Consider the following 17,763-nt stretch of genomic DNA (forward strand, 5'->3'; position numbering starts at 1 on the left):
TAAAAGTTGATCGATTTCCTGTATTGAGTATGTGTAAATTTGTACTACTTAAGTACTCCATCAAAGTAGAGCCTCTTATGTTTACCCCAGATGGCGTGATGAGCATTTACATCACTACCGATTATGAGCGGAGATCCATATATGTTGCAGTAAGTTACTGTTCTTTAAAAATCATCACTAGGTGATGACTCGCTCTCACTGTCTAACAACTTGAATATATTAGGAACTTACAAATGCATACAGCAGACCATATAAGTTGTTTTTACGTGGTATAACCATTCAATTTAAGTTTCACGATTTGTGAAGAATTTGAAAGATGTCTACTGGGTCAGAACTTTGCTTAACATAGCATGGGCTGAACCATAAAACATTCCGTTTGCGATTAGCACTTTTCACTCCACCAGCCATTCAGTCCTCGGCACAGAAATACACCTTGAATTTGAAGCACATGTTTTATCGCCTCTTACGATATGAGGCAGGAACCCAGTCGATCAAATTGTGATAAATAGTTTACCGCCGGAAACCACACGGCGCATAGACTGACTTGATTTGAAGAGAACTCATAAATTGGTCCATCAGCCTCCCTATGTATCAAGTAGCTTGTTCCCATAAAAAACCGCATTTATTGTAATTTATCTGAAAGTTAACCACTGCTCTGAGACTTACACCCTTTTCTGATTGAAACAGTACACGCTAATCTACAAGAAAAACTAAAGCCTTAAAGGATAATCCAAATAGGTGGTTATAAAAAGCTATGATATATAATAAAGAATAAGAGAAAAGTTTCTCTAATAATATTTTTATGTAAAACAAACTAATTGTATATATATATTCTAACCCGATTTTGGATAGATTTTGACCGATATTTGATTTAGAGCGTAGAACATGCGGTTTTCTTGTTTCCCAAGAGCACGACCGACTCTTCCTTTATACCCATGTTAACAGGATATTTTCCGCATTCAGGTGGTAGAATCTTGTTAACTTTCCAAAGCTTTTTAGATAAATTACTATTTGCGAGTGTAAGGCAATACTGTATATTCCGGTAGCACTCCAAATGCGGCAACAGAAACCAATGATTGTTTTAGCCTCTTTAACCTAAATTTATCGCCAGCTTTAAACCAATCGATTCCCTGGTTATGGCTAGAGCCAGTAAAAGCAGGCTGCTGTTGTTCGTTAGCTATTTTTAGTTGGAGTCGTACTCGTCGCACAATTTGTTAAAAAATATGTCGTCTAAATTTGCACTGTTTCGCTTTACGCACACTTTTAACTTGTTCGAATAGCGTTGTTTTTGCTTTTTGTCCAAATTATTTGCTGGAGAATTGGCCGAACGCTTGGAGTTGTTCTTCTCTTTTGATTTCCCGTTTCAATGAAAACCATTCTATTCCATCGTCGTAGTGGGAGAACGCAATATATTATCTTCGTCGTCCGATAAGGATACTTGTGACATGCTTAGCACTTTATGGCACTTGTTTGAATGTACGAATATAGTAATTTTTGTTGGGATTTTTTAGGGGTACTAAAAATCATACACTATCACAGCAATAGATACACATATACACATGTGTTTACTAAATCAGACGGTGATTATATTCATTGAAACTCAATTACGACTGCAATCAAATCTAAAATGGAGTTAGACACGCGTGTGTTAAATGACAATGGTACAGATTGTACTTACCATATCAAATCCCTTATAGTAAGATTTACCTACGTATAAAGAATTTAAAAGCACAAATTTCGTTTGAAAAAATTGTTCACAATATCATCTCTAATAGTAATTATTTTTAATTATTACAATTTGAACCCGGATGAAATGAGGTCACTCATTAATTGTATAAATGACTATCGATGAATGCTAGGTCGACCATGTTTAATTGCACTGTGACCATGGCGAATTAAATAAAATTTTCACATAAACAATATGTTTCGTATATGTAGATAAATAACTTTTCACGGCGACTGGAAGCGCGTCACAACCATCCGGTTGCACTGTCCGATGGCTGAACTTACTGAACTCACAGAAACTTTACGATCTCGACAAACTGATTCAATTGGTATACGACACTCAATTCTACAGTATATGCATAGATTTCATAGGCTTTTTATTTGACAATTTTGACAATTTTAACATAGATTTCATAGACTATCTATTTGAAAAAAGTGGAATAATATAAAAATAGTATCTTACTTCTGTGAGCCTTATCAGATGGATCCTTCTGCAATATGACTCTTCTTTTCGATGCAAAAAGTGGTCCCGAATCAACGTCATGAATGACAATCTTGATAGCCTCACCATCTAAAGAAGTTTGACGACGAGGGGCTTCCAAATCTTCAAGAGCAGGACATTGATAAAGAGGAATGTTGGAAATATTTTGATTATTTCTGATCGCTGCAATATCCGGTCTATGAACAAAGAAAATGGTAATGGTTTTAAAACTTGAACATCATCAGAAAAAACGACAGTACTTACAATTGGGATCCTCTTCTTTTAGTCCTTCGTTCCTCATCTACATTCAATGCCGATTGAATAATATGATCAGAGCTCGCAGTCTCTTCATTGTTTGAATTGTTATCCGAAATTGGTATTTTGAAAGATGACCTTCGTGAACTAGCAACTTCCAAATCTTTCAAGGATGTGGATTGCAAAGCAACTGCTATAATTCCTGGAGCATAAACATCGTACGCTGATTTCCTATAAAGAGGAAAAGTAGATTGCATTAAAACCCTATTTTTATTGAGTGTTTACCTTCGTGGCATTGGAGCAGGAAGCCCAAGATTTGTTTCCAAATGTTTCGATTCATTACTGGAAGCATTAATTTCCTCATCATAACTTCGTTGTCGAGTCATCCTCATAGACGGCCTTCTTGAAGCAATCCTTGAGGCGGCTGTTTCCGGATCCAAACGCCTTGGTGGACTAGAAGATCTACTTGGACTAGAACTGTACCCTTTTTTCCAATCTGTATCCGATGTCTTAGAACTTTTCAGTTTTTCAAGTTCTTTCAATGATGCAGGGGAAACATCCGAATGCCTGCGAAGCTCAGGACTTCTAGGAGGAGCTAGTGCAGTACCGTTAATGATACTCAAACATTGTGTCGAAATAAGTTTAACATCGGAATGGCGCCGTTGAATTGTTTCTAGAACCGGAATTTCCAAAGCAGAATCAGTTGATTCCTGAGGAATACAAACTCGTGAGGCCATTTTCCTACGACAAACACTGCATCGCCATGATTCCTGAAACAGAAAAAAGTACGGGTGTGTAATGTCAGAGACATAACTGGATGTCGTGAATACGAATATGACACGCTTTATTTATGCTTCCGAATTCGAATTGGTAGTTCATCGATTGTTTGAATTGTGCAACTTTCCCCTCTTTCATTACTAGAAATTTAAACGATGCGCCTAGACTAAATTACAGATTAGTTACATTAAACATTCTGAAACGCACTTAAATACTATGAAATAAGCAGTATAGTTCTTTATAATAAAAAAATGGTGACGATTTGAGTTAGTTCAGCACGCAGACTCTGAATTCTAAACCCATATTCCAGAACTAAGCTCTAAAACATGAAGACGATTTTTCGCCATGACTACCAGAATAGGTTTTATAGAGTACAGTAAAGTAAATTTCCGCATAATTCTTTAGGAGTATTATTATGGTTCTAAAAAGAACCGAATAGAAGAAGTCTGGAATAAAGAACTGAATCCTGAGTTCAAAAACTAAATTTAGAACCAATAACAGACTCAGAATCCAGTTTCAATTCTAGAATTGCAATTTAGAAACTCAAATTAGTTCCGGAATACAGTTCCAGAATCCAGTTTCAGCACACAGGCTCTGAATTCTAAACCTATATTGCGAAACTACAATCTGAAAATTGAACTTCTCGTTATGACTACCGAAAACCAAATGATGGCAGGTGCTCTCTCCGTCGCTGATGGTTTAACTCTTGCGATGGCAGTCTTCTCGTCTTGATGGCCAGCAAGCGAATGAAAGTTGCTACCTAAGCGTTTGAGGGTTTAACCACGCAAAAGGCACTCTCCGTCGCTGCTGGTTGAAGGTTCAACTCCCACGACGTCTGCTTTCACCGAACGCACGAAAAGAAATGATCGATTTTCGACCACGGTTCCCCTTTTATACGCATTCAGTTGAAGATATGTGCCTGACTACCTCAAAATCGTCGTCCTTGCGCGAAAAATCCAAGCGAAAGTAAAGAGTTTTCCGCATTATTTTGAAATTTTGAGAAAACTTAATTTTTGAGTTGTTTGTGGTTATCTCACACTGTTCAAAATATTATCCTAAATTCCTGATCATATTTTTGATGAAATGGTGAAAGAATTATGTTGCTACCATTAATACAAGTCGAGATATTCACGATTAAGTTCTGCCCATTCTTCCATATGGCTAATTTTGAAAAGGCACCCCATAGTAAAGTAAGTCGTATTCACGACAAAAAAATCCAAAGAGTCTAGATTAGAATAAATGCACGAAACTATCATATTATTAAAATAATTGAAAATACTTCATGGAAAGAAGTTTGTCCATACAATGAAAAAGATTTCCAGATGGTCGTCAAATGGTGAGATAACTAAGTCCTAACAAGTTCCTATCTCATGCCTTCCCGTGTGTCTATGATGACATTTGGTCAATAGAACGGCGTCGACTGAGTGCTAGCAGGATTAAAGGGTGCGAAATGGCTTATAAGTTAACACTCCAAATACCAAACCTCAAAAAAAGTTGAAACGGTAACTTCAAGCTATCATAGCTCAGCTGTTTTTCAACGAATCTCAATAAATTTTACACCCTCGAATTTTGTGAAGTTCGTAGATTGATTCCAAAACTTTGTAAAAGACGATTGGTAAAGGAAAACCAATGAAAATTTGATTTTTCCCGTTCCAAGTTTTTTTTCACACGCCTAATATGCCCTATCTGCTTTCCAATTTTCTTTCCTTTGGCTTAAACATCGCATAGAAAATATTGAATACTTCAACTTTACCGAGTCATAATTATGTTGTTAGTCAACCGATCTTCAAAATTTGTTCACCATTGGAAAGATACTACTTCCAGAAATAAAATGCACAAAAAAACGACAAATAGGGTTGTCTACTCAAAGTTATAATGAAAACTGTGGATAGATGACCAAAGAAAAGATGAGACTTTTTACAATGATCGTAAATATCTCGAAATTCAAAGCGATGACCTATATATTTTTACACATCATTCGATTGCTAGTGATACCAGTTACAATTTCCGCTCAACTACCATTCCTGCACAATCTAAAGAAAACATTGAAAAATCGATGAATTTATAAATATATATAAATTTTTCATTTTTTTTACGCGTTTGTTTATAACTCAAAAATTGAAGCGATGACATGTACATTTTTTTATTCAAAATATTTAAATCATTGCCAGAAACAATGTATTCATGATCAAAATTATATATCCGTTCAAAGAATCTCAAGAAATTTGGTACAAATACAGAGAAGTTCTATTATTGGGAAAATTCTGCAAAAAAAAAAACAAATCAAAACTTTGAAATTTTATGACATATATTTTTTTATTATTTTAGTTGGAAATTTATTATGAACAAAATTTACAAAAAACCTGAAACTTTAATTTCACTGAAAATCTCAAAAATTTTGGTAAATATACCTAAACTCTAAAAATAATTATGTTTTTGTATTGGACAAAAGATCTAAACATTTTTTTATGCACAACTCAAACGGAATTGATAACTACTAATATTAGTTTTTTTTTGTTTTAGGTTTTCCGTAAAATCTCAAAAATCGGTAGAAGATCGGAAATTTCAAAATTTCTGATATATATTGCGTTCCAACGTTTCTGCAAATCAAAGTGAAAATATTGAAATCCGTGTTGATTTCATTTGTTTCAAAGAGACGTTGAATTTGTTTTTTATTATTAGAATAAATTTTGTGACAACACAAAACTTTGAATTATTTCAATGGTCTTGTACAATAAGAAATAGAACGTAAAATTATATGAATTCCATATACTAACCCATGACAAAAGAAACCAACTACAATTTAAAAAAATATTGCTTGAACGACATCATTTCAGAATGTATAGAATTCGAAAATTATTTGAATTTCTATTAGTAAACAATTCGGAAGAAGTAGAATTCCGAATTTAGTACAAAAATCACACGAAATTAAGTAAAACCTGTTTTTATCCACCTAGTGGTGTAATGTTGCCTTTCTCATATCTCTCTTATTCTCATATAAAAATGTATTTTTCTAACAGTTTTGTTTGATTTTTTAAAAACATGAAAGCTAGTGCATAAACTAGTGTAACCTACAAAATGAAACAATTCTCAAATCGGTTAGGATATCTTTCTCAGTGAAGTGAGTTTCACTATTTTAGGTACTTGTGAAACTGGAATCGCCCCGAATATTGGCTTTGCAGCAGCCTTTGCGATTAGCACCAACCAACCAATCTATTTGCAGCTTACAGTTGTCTTCGTCTCAAAAAACAAATTCTTCGTTTGAATGCTTTTTACTGAATGAAATCCTACACCTATGTTATCAGAACTAATTGGCTCAAGTAGCATGTTCCCCTAGATATTTGGAGATTTGTGCCTTGCCGTAGCATCTCATCAACTTCCTGATGGGAAGGGAAGGATAAAAGGAACATGGAAGGCAATTGGGAATTGGGTGAGGTGGGAAACAGCTTAAAACATAAAGAAATAAATCGTCTTGCATCCCCGAAAGGATGCTGAACGATCTGCAGGTGCCGAAATGCACGGTTGATAAAACCTCTAACCACCGAGAGGCCTTAGAGATTTAACAAAAGCGACACCATTCTGCATTCCCAGAAGAATGCAGAACGATTTCTTCTCGAATATGCACTTGAATTAACTAAACACTTTAGAAGACAAAAATACCTTATTTTCATATATAGCTAATAAATGACTTACATGACACGAATATTTTGTCGTGAATACGACTTACTTTACTATGGGGTGCCTTTTCAAAATTAGCCATATGGAAGAATGGGCAGAACTTAATCGTGAATATCTCGACTTGTATTAACAGTAGCAACATAATTCTTTCACCATTTCATCAAAAATATGATCAGGAATTCAGGATAATATTTTGAACAGTGTGAGATAACCACAAACAACTCAAAAATTAGGTTTTCTCAAACTTTGAAAACAACGCGGAAAACTCTTTACTTTTGCTTGGCTTTTTCGCGCAAGGACGACGATTTTGAGGTAGTCAGGTACATATCTTCAATTGACTGCGTATAAAAGGGCAACCGTGGTCAAAAATCGATCATGTACAGGTAAACGACCGTTTGCTGAGTAAAAACCAATATGCTGATCTGCCAGTAGATGTCGAAGAGGAACTGCAGAAGAAGGAAAAAATGCCGCCTTTCTACCTGAAGGGCTACCCACCAACTCTGCGCTCGGATTTCAACACACTGTTCAGCAAAGGACTACAGGCAACAATCCGTTTATGTACTGAAGGCTACAAAATAACTGTTCCGGCTTTGAACCACTACAAAGGAGTGGAATGCTATCTGAAGCAGACAAAAGCGGAATACTTCACACACGATATTGCCGCCAACAAACCTATGAAGGTTGTACTTCGAGGACTACCCGACATGATGGAAGCCGAACTAAAGCAAGCACTGTCGGAGGCTGGACTAAAGCCTTTGATGGTATTTAAAATGAAGCGACATAATACGGACAAAAAGTTTAGAGATCAACTGTACCTGATTCATCTGGAGAAGGGCTCCATCACCATGAGTCAACTGAAAACGATTAAATCGTTATTTCACATAATCATCGAATGGCAAAAGTATAAACCGGTACATCGGGATGTCACACAGTGCACGAATTGTTTGAACTACGGCCATGGAGCGAGGAATTGCCACATGAAAAGTCGGTGCGGGAAATGTGCCGAACCACACAATACCAACAATTGCCTACTAGATGATATCGCTGTAAAACGTGTGAACTGTGATGGCGACCATCCATCTACTAGCAAATCGTGTCCCAAACGTGCTGAGTTCACAAAAATTCGACAACAGGCGTCCCGCAAACAATCAACGCGCAAGAATGTTCCACAGAAGGATGAAGTTAATTTCCCACGGCTCCCACCGAAGAGGGATATTCCGAATTTACCGCCACTTCCTCGCAGCAATCCAAAAGATTCAGCCGCTGGATCACAAAAAAAATCTTCCTCAAAAATCCCTCCTGGATGGGGCAATAATCAACCACAAGCAAAAGATGACTCTGGTGATTTATTTTCTGCTGAACAACTGATCGTCATTTTTGAAACAATGACAACAAAACTACGAAACTGCAGAACGCGGTTAGATCAAATCAACGCCTTAGGCAAATTCATCATCGAATATGCAAAATAATGAGTTGGTTATAGTAAATTGGAATGCTTGCTCACTCAGGAGCAAAACTGCTGAATTTTCCGACTTTCTTCAAGAGAAGAATGCCGATATTGCTATTTTAACTGAAACTCATCTCAAACCTGAAATTTCTATTTTTATTTCCAATTACAGGATTCACAGGCTCGACAGGACAACTACCAGAGGAGGGGGAGTTGCCATTGCCATTAAACGATCCATTCAGCACAGGCTTCTGTCAGCCTTTAAATTGCAACTCATAGAAGCCATCGGAATTGAGATTACAACGACGATGGGACCCATCATCATCATTGCAGCGTACTGCCCCAAACAAACCAATCTTCGAGATGGTACGTGTGCATCATTGAAGCGAGATCTGGCTATGCTCACTCGACGACAGAACAAATTCATCATTGCTGGGGACCTGAACGCACGGCATGAGCTGTGGGGAAACAGAAGACAGAATCGAAACGGATTCGTACTTGCCGAAGATTACGAAGCTGGACAATACAACATCTTCACTTCGGATCAACCAACGCGACATTCCAGATCGGGAGTTCATTCCATTTTGGATATATTCATCAGCAACATCGCCATAGACAGCTCTCCGGTTGTCTTCTACGAGCTCTCTTCTGACCACTTTCCAGTAATATTGACGTTGGGATCTTCACCAGAAACAGTGCCTATTCAACCACGGAGGAACTATTATCGCACCGATTGGGTCCAATTTCAACAAATCGCCGACCAACTTATTAATATCGATTTGCACTTGATTCCCCGATGGAAATCGATGCGGCCCTATCTTCCTTCCAGCATTCAATCACAGTCGCTCGTGACAGGACGGTTCCAGTACAATATATGCCGAGTTCCTCTCTTCAAATCGACAGTGTCACCAAGAAACTCATCCGACTTCGGAATATCTACCGGAGGCAGTATCAACGAACTGGCATCCTAGATAGGAAGACTACTTATAACAACTTAACTACGATAATCCAGGAAAGGATATCTGAGCTTCGCAACAGGAACTTCCAGCAAAAGCTTCGAGAAATTCTCCCACATTCAAAGCCCTTCTGGTCCTTAACGAAGGTGCTTAAGAAATAACCAAAGCCTATTCCTCCTCTGATGTCACCCCAGGACGCAGCTGAAGGAATACCTTTAATCACACCAGTAGAGAAGGCAAATGCGCTAGGCCAGCAGTTTGTGTGTTCTCACAATTTAGGACTCAACATTGTTAGTCCATATGAAAAAGCCGTTGCTGATAGCGTAGCTGAGGTTGACCAATCAGACAGCTTGGTTCCTGAGGAAAGTAGAGTCACTGCGAATGAGCTGATGGCTTTTGTGAAAAAATCCAAAAATATGAAGGCCCCCGGTTTCGACAACACATTCAACATTGAGCTGAAACATTTGAGTATTCGCTCATTTGTCTTCTTAGCTAAAATTTTTAACAGGTGCTGGGAGCTTGGTTACTTCCCTTCAATGTGGAAGTTAGCTAAAGTTATCCCAGTTTTGAAACCGGGGAAAGATCCTTCCTTTTCCAACAGCTATCGGCCCATCAGCTTACTCTCTGCCCTATCCAAGCTGTTTGAAAAGTCAATACAAAGGCGAATTCTTGCTTTCGCAGATGAACAGGATATATTTCTGGAAGAACAGTTTGGGTTCCGGAAAGGAAGATCCACCATCCACCAGCTCACAAGGGTTAACAACGTCATCCAGCAAAACAAATCAGTGTCCAAAACGACTGCCATGGCAATATTAGATATTGAAAAGGCATTCGATAATGTGTGGCACGATGGACTGGTGTTCAAATTGCATCGGTATAATTTTCCCATGTATCTTATTAAAATTATCAAAAATTATCTTGCAGATAGAGCATTCCAGGTTTCTCTGAATAATGCACTTTCAGAAAGATTTACTATTCCTGCTGGTGTACCCCAGGGAAGTATCCTAGGTCCCATTCTATACAACATTTTCACATCAGACATCCCACCTCTTCCAGGTGGTGGTGTTCTGTCACAATTTGCTGATGATACTGCCATTCTTTACAAAGATAGTGTCATTAATGCTCTGAAAAATAAACTACAGACAGGTCTGGACGCTTTAACGGAATATTTTACAAGCTGGAAAATTGTGATCAATGCAGCAAAAACTCAGGTCATCTTGTTTCCACATTCAAGATCTCCAAAACTTGTTCCATCAGACGAATGCAGAATACGATTCGGTGATGAGGTCATTCAATGGTCCGATGAAGTTATCTATCTAGGACTCACCTTTGACAGACATCTGATATTCAGGTCACATGTTGACAAAATCATTCAAAAATGCAGCATACTCATTAGGGCTCTGTATCCGCTGATTTGTAGAACATCTAAACTATGCCTGAAGAATCAGATGGCTGTCTATAAACAAATCATCTACCCCGGAATTGAATACGCAGTCCCTGTTTGGCGGGGCTGTGCACGAACACACAAACTTAGGCTTCAGCGCATTCAAAGTAAGATCTTAAAGATGATTCTAAATCTACCCCCTTGGACAAGGACTAGTGAAGTACATGAGATGGCCTCATTGGATATACTAGAACAAAAATTCGAACAATACTGCACGAAATTTGAAGAGAGGTGCTCAATCTCTGAAATACAAATAATTCAAAATTTGTACGTATTAGGTTAGGGATAGTTATAAGTAGGTAGACATGTTATAAATAATTAAAATAAATATTATGATTAAACATTAGTATGTAAAACAAGAGTAACTAACACACCTAATATTAATAACGAATCGTATGAACAACAAAGATGAAAGGCCAAAGGGTCAAAACACTTGTACTGTAAAATGTTGATGTAATACACAAAAATAAGATTAATAAACAGATATTTATGCAAAAAAAAAAATATGCAAAAATCGATCATTTCTTCTTGTGCGTTGGATGGAAGCAAACGTCGTGGGACCAGCAGCTTCGGAGAGTGCACCTTCTGCGTGGTTAAAAATCTCAAACGCTCAGGTCGCAGCTCGCATTTGAATTTCAGTCGTCAATGAAAGCAGACCTTTTGCGTGGTATAAAGCCTCAAACGCTTACTTCGTGCTTTCATTTGGACTTCAATCGTCACGAGCAGCGGTCGTCAATAATGAGAGCAGACCTTTTGTGTGGTATCATACCTCAAACGCTCAGGTCATGCTTTCATTTGGACTTCAATTGTCAGGTGGAGCAGTCGGCAATGCTTTCATTTGGACTTCGATTGTCAGGTGGAGCAGTCGTCAATAATGAGAGCAGACCTTTTGCGTGGTATAAATCCTCAAACGCTTAGGTCGCAGTTCCAGTTTCGCTTCGAAGAAGATTGATTACATCATCCTGTTGGTGGTCGTTTGCATTGGAGCAAAATACAACAGGAAATGGACAACAATGTGGAACATTATGCAAAATCAGCCTTTCTAATGGCTTTAAATGTTACCCAAAGAACTATAAAGATTGCTTCTTTGTAAATCGAAAATTAAAATTAGCAGTGCAGTGCCAATCTAAGATAATATGATCCGTTTTTTTTTGCAATTTTCACTCAATCAATTTTTTTCAATCAGTGTTTAATATCTTAGAAAATTATACAATTTGGCCCTTCACGCACGCCTTCATAAATGGTTCTTTCCAAAACCACTAATATTTGATCATAAAGAACTATACTGGTTATTTTGTAATTTTTGAGCGTCAGATTGTTTGATGTAACTAATCTGTACTGTATTTTGGGTGTATCGTTTCAAATTCTAGTAGTGAAAAATGGAAAACCTTGCACAATTAACACAAGCGATCAACTAATTGATATTCGGAAGTATAAAGAAAGAGTGTCAGTTTTATTTGTATTCACGACATCCAGTTATGTCTCTGACATTACACACCTGCACTTTTTCAATGAAAAAACCCAATGTTTGAACATAATTTAAAATTTTTTTAAAAATATCTCCTCCGCCTTTTTTTATAAACATGCTCGAAAATATGTTCTGTCAAATACAAGAAACGGATTTTTTTTCGTTTGCCTCAATGTTAGATATAGCAGTTTAAAAATAACCTGTTTTTGAACTAGTTTTGCTCATAACTTCGGTTCAGAAAAAGCTACCTGCATACGCCAGTCATTAAAAAACTGGTTTTAACAAACTCTAAAAGATGTTCAAAGATACCTAAGGGGCTGTCCATAAAAGACGTCACGCATTTTTTGGCAATTTTTGACTCCCACCCTCCCTATGTCACAAATTGTCACTGCAACAAAGACCCCCCATCCCCCTATGTCAAATGTCACGAATTCAAAATAAATAAAATTCATCTCAATACACACTCAATATGTATGACAAACCATTCAAATATGAGGACAAAACAATTTATTACATGCTATCATTTAATTAAAAAATATCCATGAAACTACAAAGCCATCGAAATTATTTTATTAATATTAATTATATAATTTAACAAATGTATTTGATTGGAATTGATGAAACATTTAAATCATTTGTTTTAATTCTCCTTGGAGTATATTATTATTTCTTTAGCTAAGGAGTAATATTTCCTTAGTGTAGCATACAGGGCTAAGAAAATAAAGATCAAAACCTCATCAAATTGAGATTACTGCCGAAGAATATCGCTTGCAATCTTTGCCAATAAAGATCACTTCTGATCTGATCTTTTCAAGATCAGTTAACCAGTGGTCCTTAAATCACATCAATCAAAATCGGTACTGATATTCCGCCACACAAAATCGGTAGTGATTTTGAACTAAAATGATTCTTGATTCATGTAAGTTCAATCATTGGATGATTCGATCATCTTTGATCTTGGTGGAGGAAAACCACATAGGATCAAGATAAGACAAGACATGATCTACGTCTGAAATCGTTGATCCCCCGCTGAGGGATATGAAAATTAGTAACAACAGCAATCCTACAGAAATTTGTAACTAAGGATAACGCGTGTCAATGAGACTTTTCCAAAATAATGGAACATTGTCAATTTTGTATCTTTCGGAAATGCACTTTTAACACTCCTTATCAACAGAGTTTTGGAAAATACCGGTTACGTTACGGCACGGTTTACGTAGTTTCAACATACTTACTTACTCTTATTCTTTCAGTCGTACACCACGCGGGTCTCTGCTGTATACAGGAGACGTCTCCATTCAACTTGAGACATTCGCTGCCAGCCTCGGTAGCCTCGGTTCCGCAGGTCGTCCTTAAGTCCAAAGTAAGCACGATTTCCTGACAACATAAAAGCGAAGTCTTGGCATTACATTCCTGTGGTGGAATTTGGCCTTTCTGTTTCTACTTCTAGACTACTTCTAGTTTCTAGACTTCGCAGCCGATTCTTAGTGTACAGAATCATTGCATGGCTAGTACTATGGATACTACTGACACTAAAAATCCTTCCAAGTCGGGGCTCGAACAGACGACAGCTGGCTTGTAAGACCAGCGTCCTATGCATTGAACCGCCAACCCGGGAATGACAACATGCGACTCTGAATTCCTCTGCTGGTTTCATTATCGGCAGTCATCAGTGAGCCCAAGTACACGAACTCGTCGACCATTTCGATTTCATCACCACCAATCACAACTCTTGATGGATGGCTGACATTATCTTCTCTCGAGCCCCTGCCTTTCATGTACTTTGTCTTTGACACATTGATGTCTAGTTCGATCCGCTTGGCCTCAGCTTTTAGTCCGATGTACGTATCTTCCATCTTCTCAAAGTTGTGTGCTATAATGTCAATATAATCAGCGAAACCAAGTAGCTGGACGGACTTTCCAAAGCAATGTTGAATAGCAGACCCTCCAAAGCAATGTTGAATAGCAGACACGAAAGGCCTTCACCTTGCCGTAGCCCTCTGCGAGTTTCGAAGGGACTCGAGTTTATCCCGATACTCGAACAACGCACATCACTCGATCCATCGTAGCCTTGACCAATCGTATCAGTTTGTCCGGAAATCCGATTTCGTGCATGATTTTCCATAGCTGTTCTCGATCGATTGTGTCGTAGGCTGATTTGAAATCGATGAATAAGTGATGTGTGGGCACATTGTATTCGCGGCACTTTTGCAACACCTGGCGGATGGCGAACACTTGGTCCGTGGCAGCGCGTTCGCCCATAAATCCTACCCCACGATCGGTGAAAGTCGGTGGCATAAGATTTGGGAGAGTACCTTGAAGGCGGAGTTCAGCAGAGTGATCGCGCGGTAATTGCAGCAATCTAGCTTGTCACCCTTTTTGTAGATGGGACACACGATTCCTTCTATCGATTCCTCCGGTAAAATCTAGTCCTCCCAGATCTTGGTAACGACCCAGTGCAGTGCTTTCACTAGTGTTTTATTAGCTCTCTTGGTAGTTGGTCACGCCAGCGGCCTTATTAATTTTCAACCGGCTTACACCCTCCTCGATATATATATATATTCAGCGATTTTTTAATGTTTTCTTTTGATTGTGCAGGAATGGCAGTTGAGCGAAAATTGTAGCTGGTATCTCTAGCAATCGAACGATATGTTATAATATATCGATCGATATGTTAAAATAAATATATATATATTTACGATCATTTTAAAAAGTCTCACCTTTTCTTAAGTCATCTATCTACAGTTCTCATTATAACTTTGGTTAGACAATCCTATTACTGTTTTTTTTTGTGCATTTTATTTCTGGAGTAGTACCTTTAGAATGGTGAGCAAATTTTGAAAATGGATTGACTGACAACTAAGTGAAATCCAAGTTTTAGTTTTTTTTTTGTAAATTTTGTTCGTAATAAATTTCCAACTAAAATAAATTAAAACCCGTTTTAATCCACCTAGTGGTGTAATGATGCCTTTCTCATGTATAATATTGTGGTATTCTATTCAAATAAAATTTCTTAGATTTTTGAAAGAAACCAAGAGATTGTTTGTGCATTAACAAGTATAACATACAGAATAAAACAGTGCTTTGATTGCGTAGCTCATCCTTAAGAAAACGAAGTGGGTTCACTATTATATGCACTACCGGCACCGGAACCCGAGAACCGGTATAATCAAAGTCGGTTCGTACGGCCACCAACTAACATGACATACAAACTCTACTGGTACGCAATATAAACTACGATTTAAATGTTTTTGTTCTGCCGGTTTCAGTGACGGTGTACAATATTGAACACACTTTACCCTATAACTACGGAACCGGAAGTCGGATTCGGATGAAATTCCGGAATTCCGTATAGAACCACGACACCTTTCATTTGAATCTTAGTTTGTGGAAATCGGACAAACCATCACTGATTTCTCAGTGAGTGAGATCTATTTTGGTATATATGACCACTATCTCCGGTACTTCCGGAACCAGATACCGGGAACCACGATAGCCGGATTCGGTTTGTTTAGTTGCCTACTGATAATAACTATCGATTTGTGTAGTTTTGAGACCAGTTTAGAAATTTTATCACGTTATTTGTTTCGCCGGTTTAAGTGACGGTGCACAATATGTAATACACTTTACCCTATAACTCCGGAACCGGAAGTCGGATTCGGATGAAATTCAGGAATTCCGCATGGGAAAACGAGACCTTCCATTTGAATCTAAGTTTGTCAAAATCAGTCCAACCATCGTTGAGAAAAGTGAGTGAGATCCATTTTGGTATATATGATCACTTTTTCCGGTACTTCCTGAACCGAAAGCTGGGAACCAGGATAGCCGGAATCGGTTTGTTTAGTTGCCTACTGATAATAACTATCGATTTGTGTAGTTTTGAGACCAGTTTAGATTTTTTTTTTACGTTTTTGCCTTTCTCTATAGAAAGGTATTAGAATTGCTGGAAAAATCGACTTTCAAACGGAGCCTCGGAGACCCATAGTGTTATATACCATTCGACTCAGTTCGACGAGATCGGAAAATGTCTGTGCGTGTATGTGTGTGTGTATGTGTGTGTGCACTTTTCGAAGATATTTGAACGCGCTCAATTTTCTCAGAGATGGCTGAACCGATTTTAACAAACTTGAGCTCGTTTGAAAGCTACTGTAGAGCCATTGATCAAGTTCGAAGATCGAATGGCTGAGACTTTTTGTTCCGGAGATATGATTGTATAAGTGACGTAACCGACAAAAAGTGTTGTAATTGAACGCGCTCAATTTTCTCGGAGATGGCTGAACCGATTTTAACAAACTTAGGCTCGTTTGAAAGCTACTGTCGGGCCATTGATCAAGTTCGAAGATAAAATGGCTGAGACTTTTGGTTCCGGAGATATGATTGTATGAGTGACGTAACCGACAAAAAGCGTTGTATTTGAACGCGCTCAATTTTCTCAGAGATAACTGAACCGATTTTAACAAACTAGGGCTCGTTTGAAAGCTACTGTAGGGCCATTGATCAAGTTCGAAGATCAAATGGCTGAGACGTTTGGTTCCGGAGATATGATTGTATAAGTGACGTAACCGACAAAAAGTGTTGTATTTGAACGTGCTCAATTTTCTCGGAGATGGCTGAACCGACTTTAACAAACTTGAGCTCGTTTGAAAGCTACTATCTTGCCATTGGTCAAGTTCGAAGACCAAATGGCTGTGACTTTTGGTTCCGGAGATATGATTGTATAAGTGACGTAACCGACAAAAAGCGTTGTATTTGAACCACGTTCAATTTTCTCAGAGATAACTGAACCGACTTTAACAAACTTGGGCTCGTTTGAAAGCTACTGTCGGGCCATTGATCATGTTCGAAGATCAAATGGTTGTGACTTTTGGTTCCAGATATATGATGGTATAAGTGACGTAACCGACAAAACACGTTGATTTTTACCGCTCTTATATATAAGGGTGCCAAAATTTAGGGATCACCTCTATTTTTGTTAAGCTCTAGCGCTCAAAAGTTTGTGCACCTCGAAAAAAGCCTTCATGCTAAATTTGAGCTAAATCGGACATGCGTAAGGGGTGCTGCCCGGTGGTAAAGGTTTGACAATTTTCGATCTTGAAAAAGCACCATAGGGGGGAGTACATGAAATTTCCAAAATCGAAAATTTTTTTTGATGCCAAAACTCTTAAAACTGCATAAAACATCAAAATTTAGTGTCATCTCAGAAAATTTTTTTTTTGAAAAAATCAACTTTCTGGGACATTTTGATATTTTTTCTAAGTCCCGAAAAGTCGATTTTTTCAAAAAATTTTTTTCGAGATGACACGAAATCTTGACGTTTCATGCAATTCTAAGCCTTTTGGCATAAAATTTTTTTTTCGGTTTTGAAAATTTCATGTACTTTCCCCTATGGTGATTTTTTAAGATATATGAAAATTCCACTAAGTGGACTAAGAACGGTTTTGCCTTTCTCTATAGAAAGGTGTTAGAATTGCTGGAAAAACCGACTTTCGAACGGAGCCTCGGAGACCCATAGTGTTATATACCATTCGACTC

At 37.8% G+C, this 17,763-nt stretch overlaps 1 protein-coding gene across 15 annotated transcripts in view; it reads right to left on the reverse strand.

Moving 5' to 3' along the window:
• LOC131430107 (regulating synaptic membrane exocytosis protein 2) overlaps positions 1–17,763 on the reverse strand; it is a 1,567,561-nt gene that overhangs the window by 1,146,314 nt on the left and 403,484 nt on the right. For all 15 annotated transcript variants that reach the window (XR_009229486.1, XR_009229487.1, XR_009229488.1 and 12 more), the window contains 3 exons: positions 2,747–3,231; positions 2,471–2,692; positions 2,189–2,403 (listed from right to left, as the gene is read on the reverse strand). Coding sequence is in view for 12 of the 15 variants with exons in the window: in XM_058594797.1 (XP_058450780.1) it covers positions 2,189–2,403; positions 2,471–2,692; positions 2,747–3,231 (922 nt within the window). In the remaining 3 variants the exon portion in view is untranslated. The remainder of the gene's footprint in view (positions 1–2,188; positions 2,404–2,470; positions 2,693–2,746; positions 3,232–17,763) is intronic.

This window comes from Malaya genurostris, chromosome 2, assembly GCF_030247185.1.
Source record: "Malaya genurostris strain Urasoe2022 chromosome 2, Malgen_1.1, whole genome shotgun sequence".
In the NCBI taxonomy this organism is placed as follows: Eukaryota; Metazoa; Arthropoda; class Insecta; order Diptera; family Culicidae; genus Malaya; species Malaya genurostris.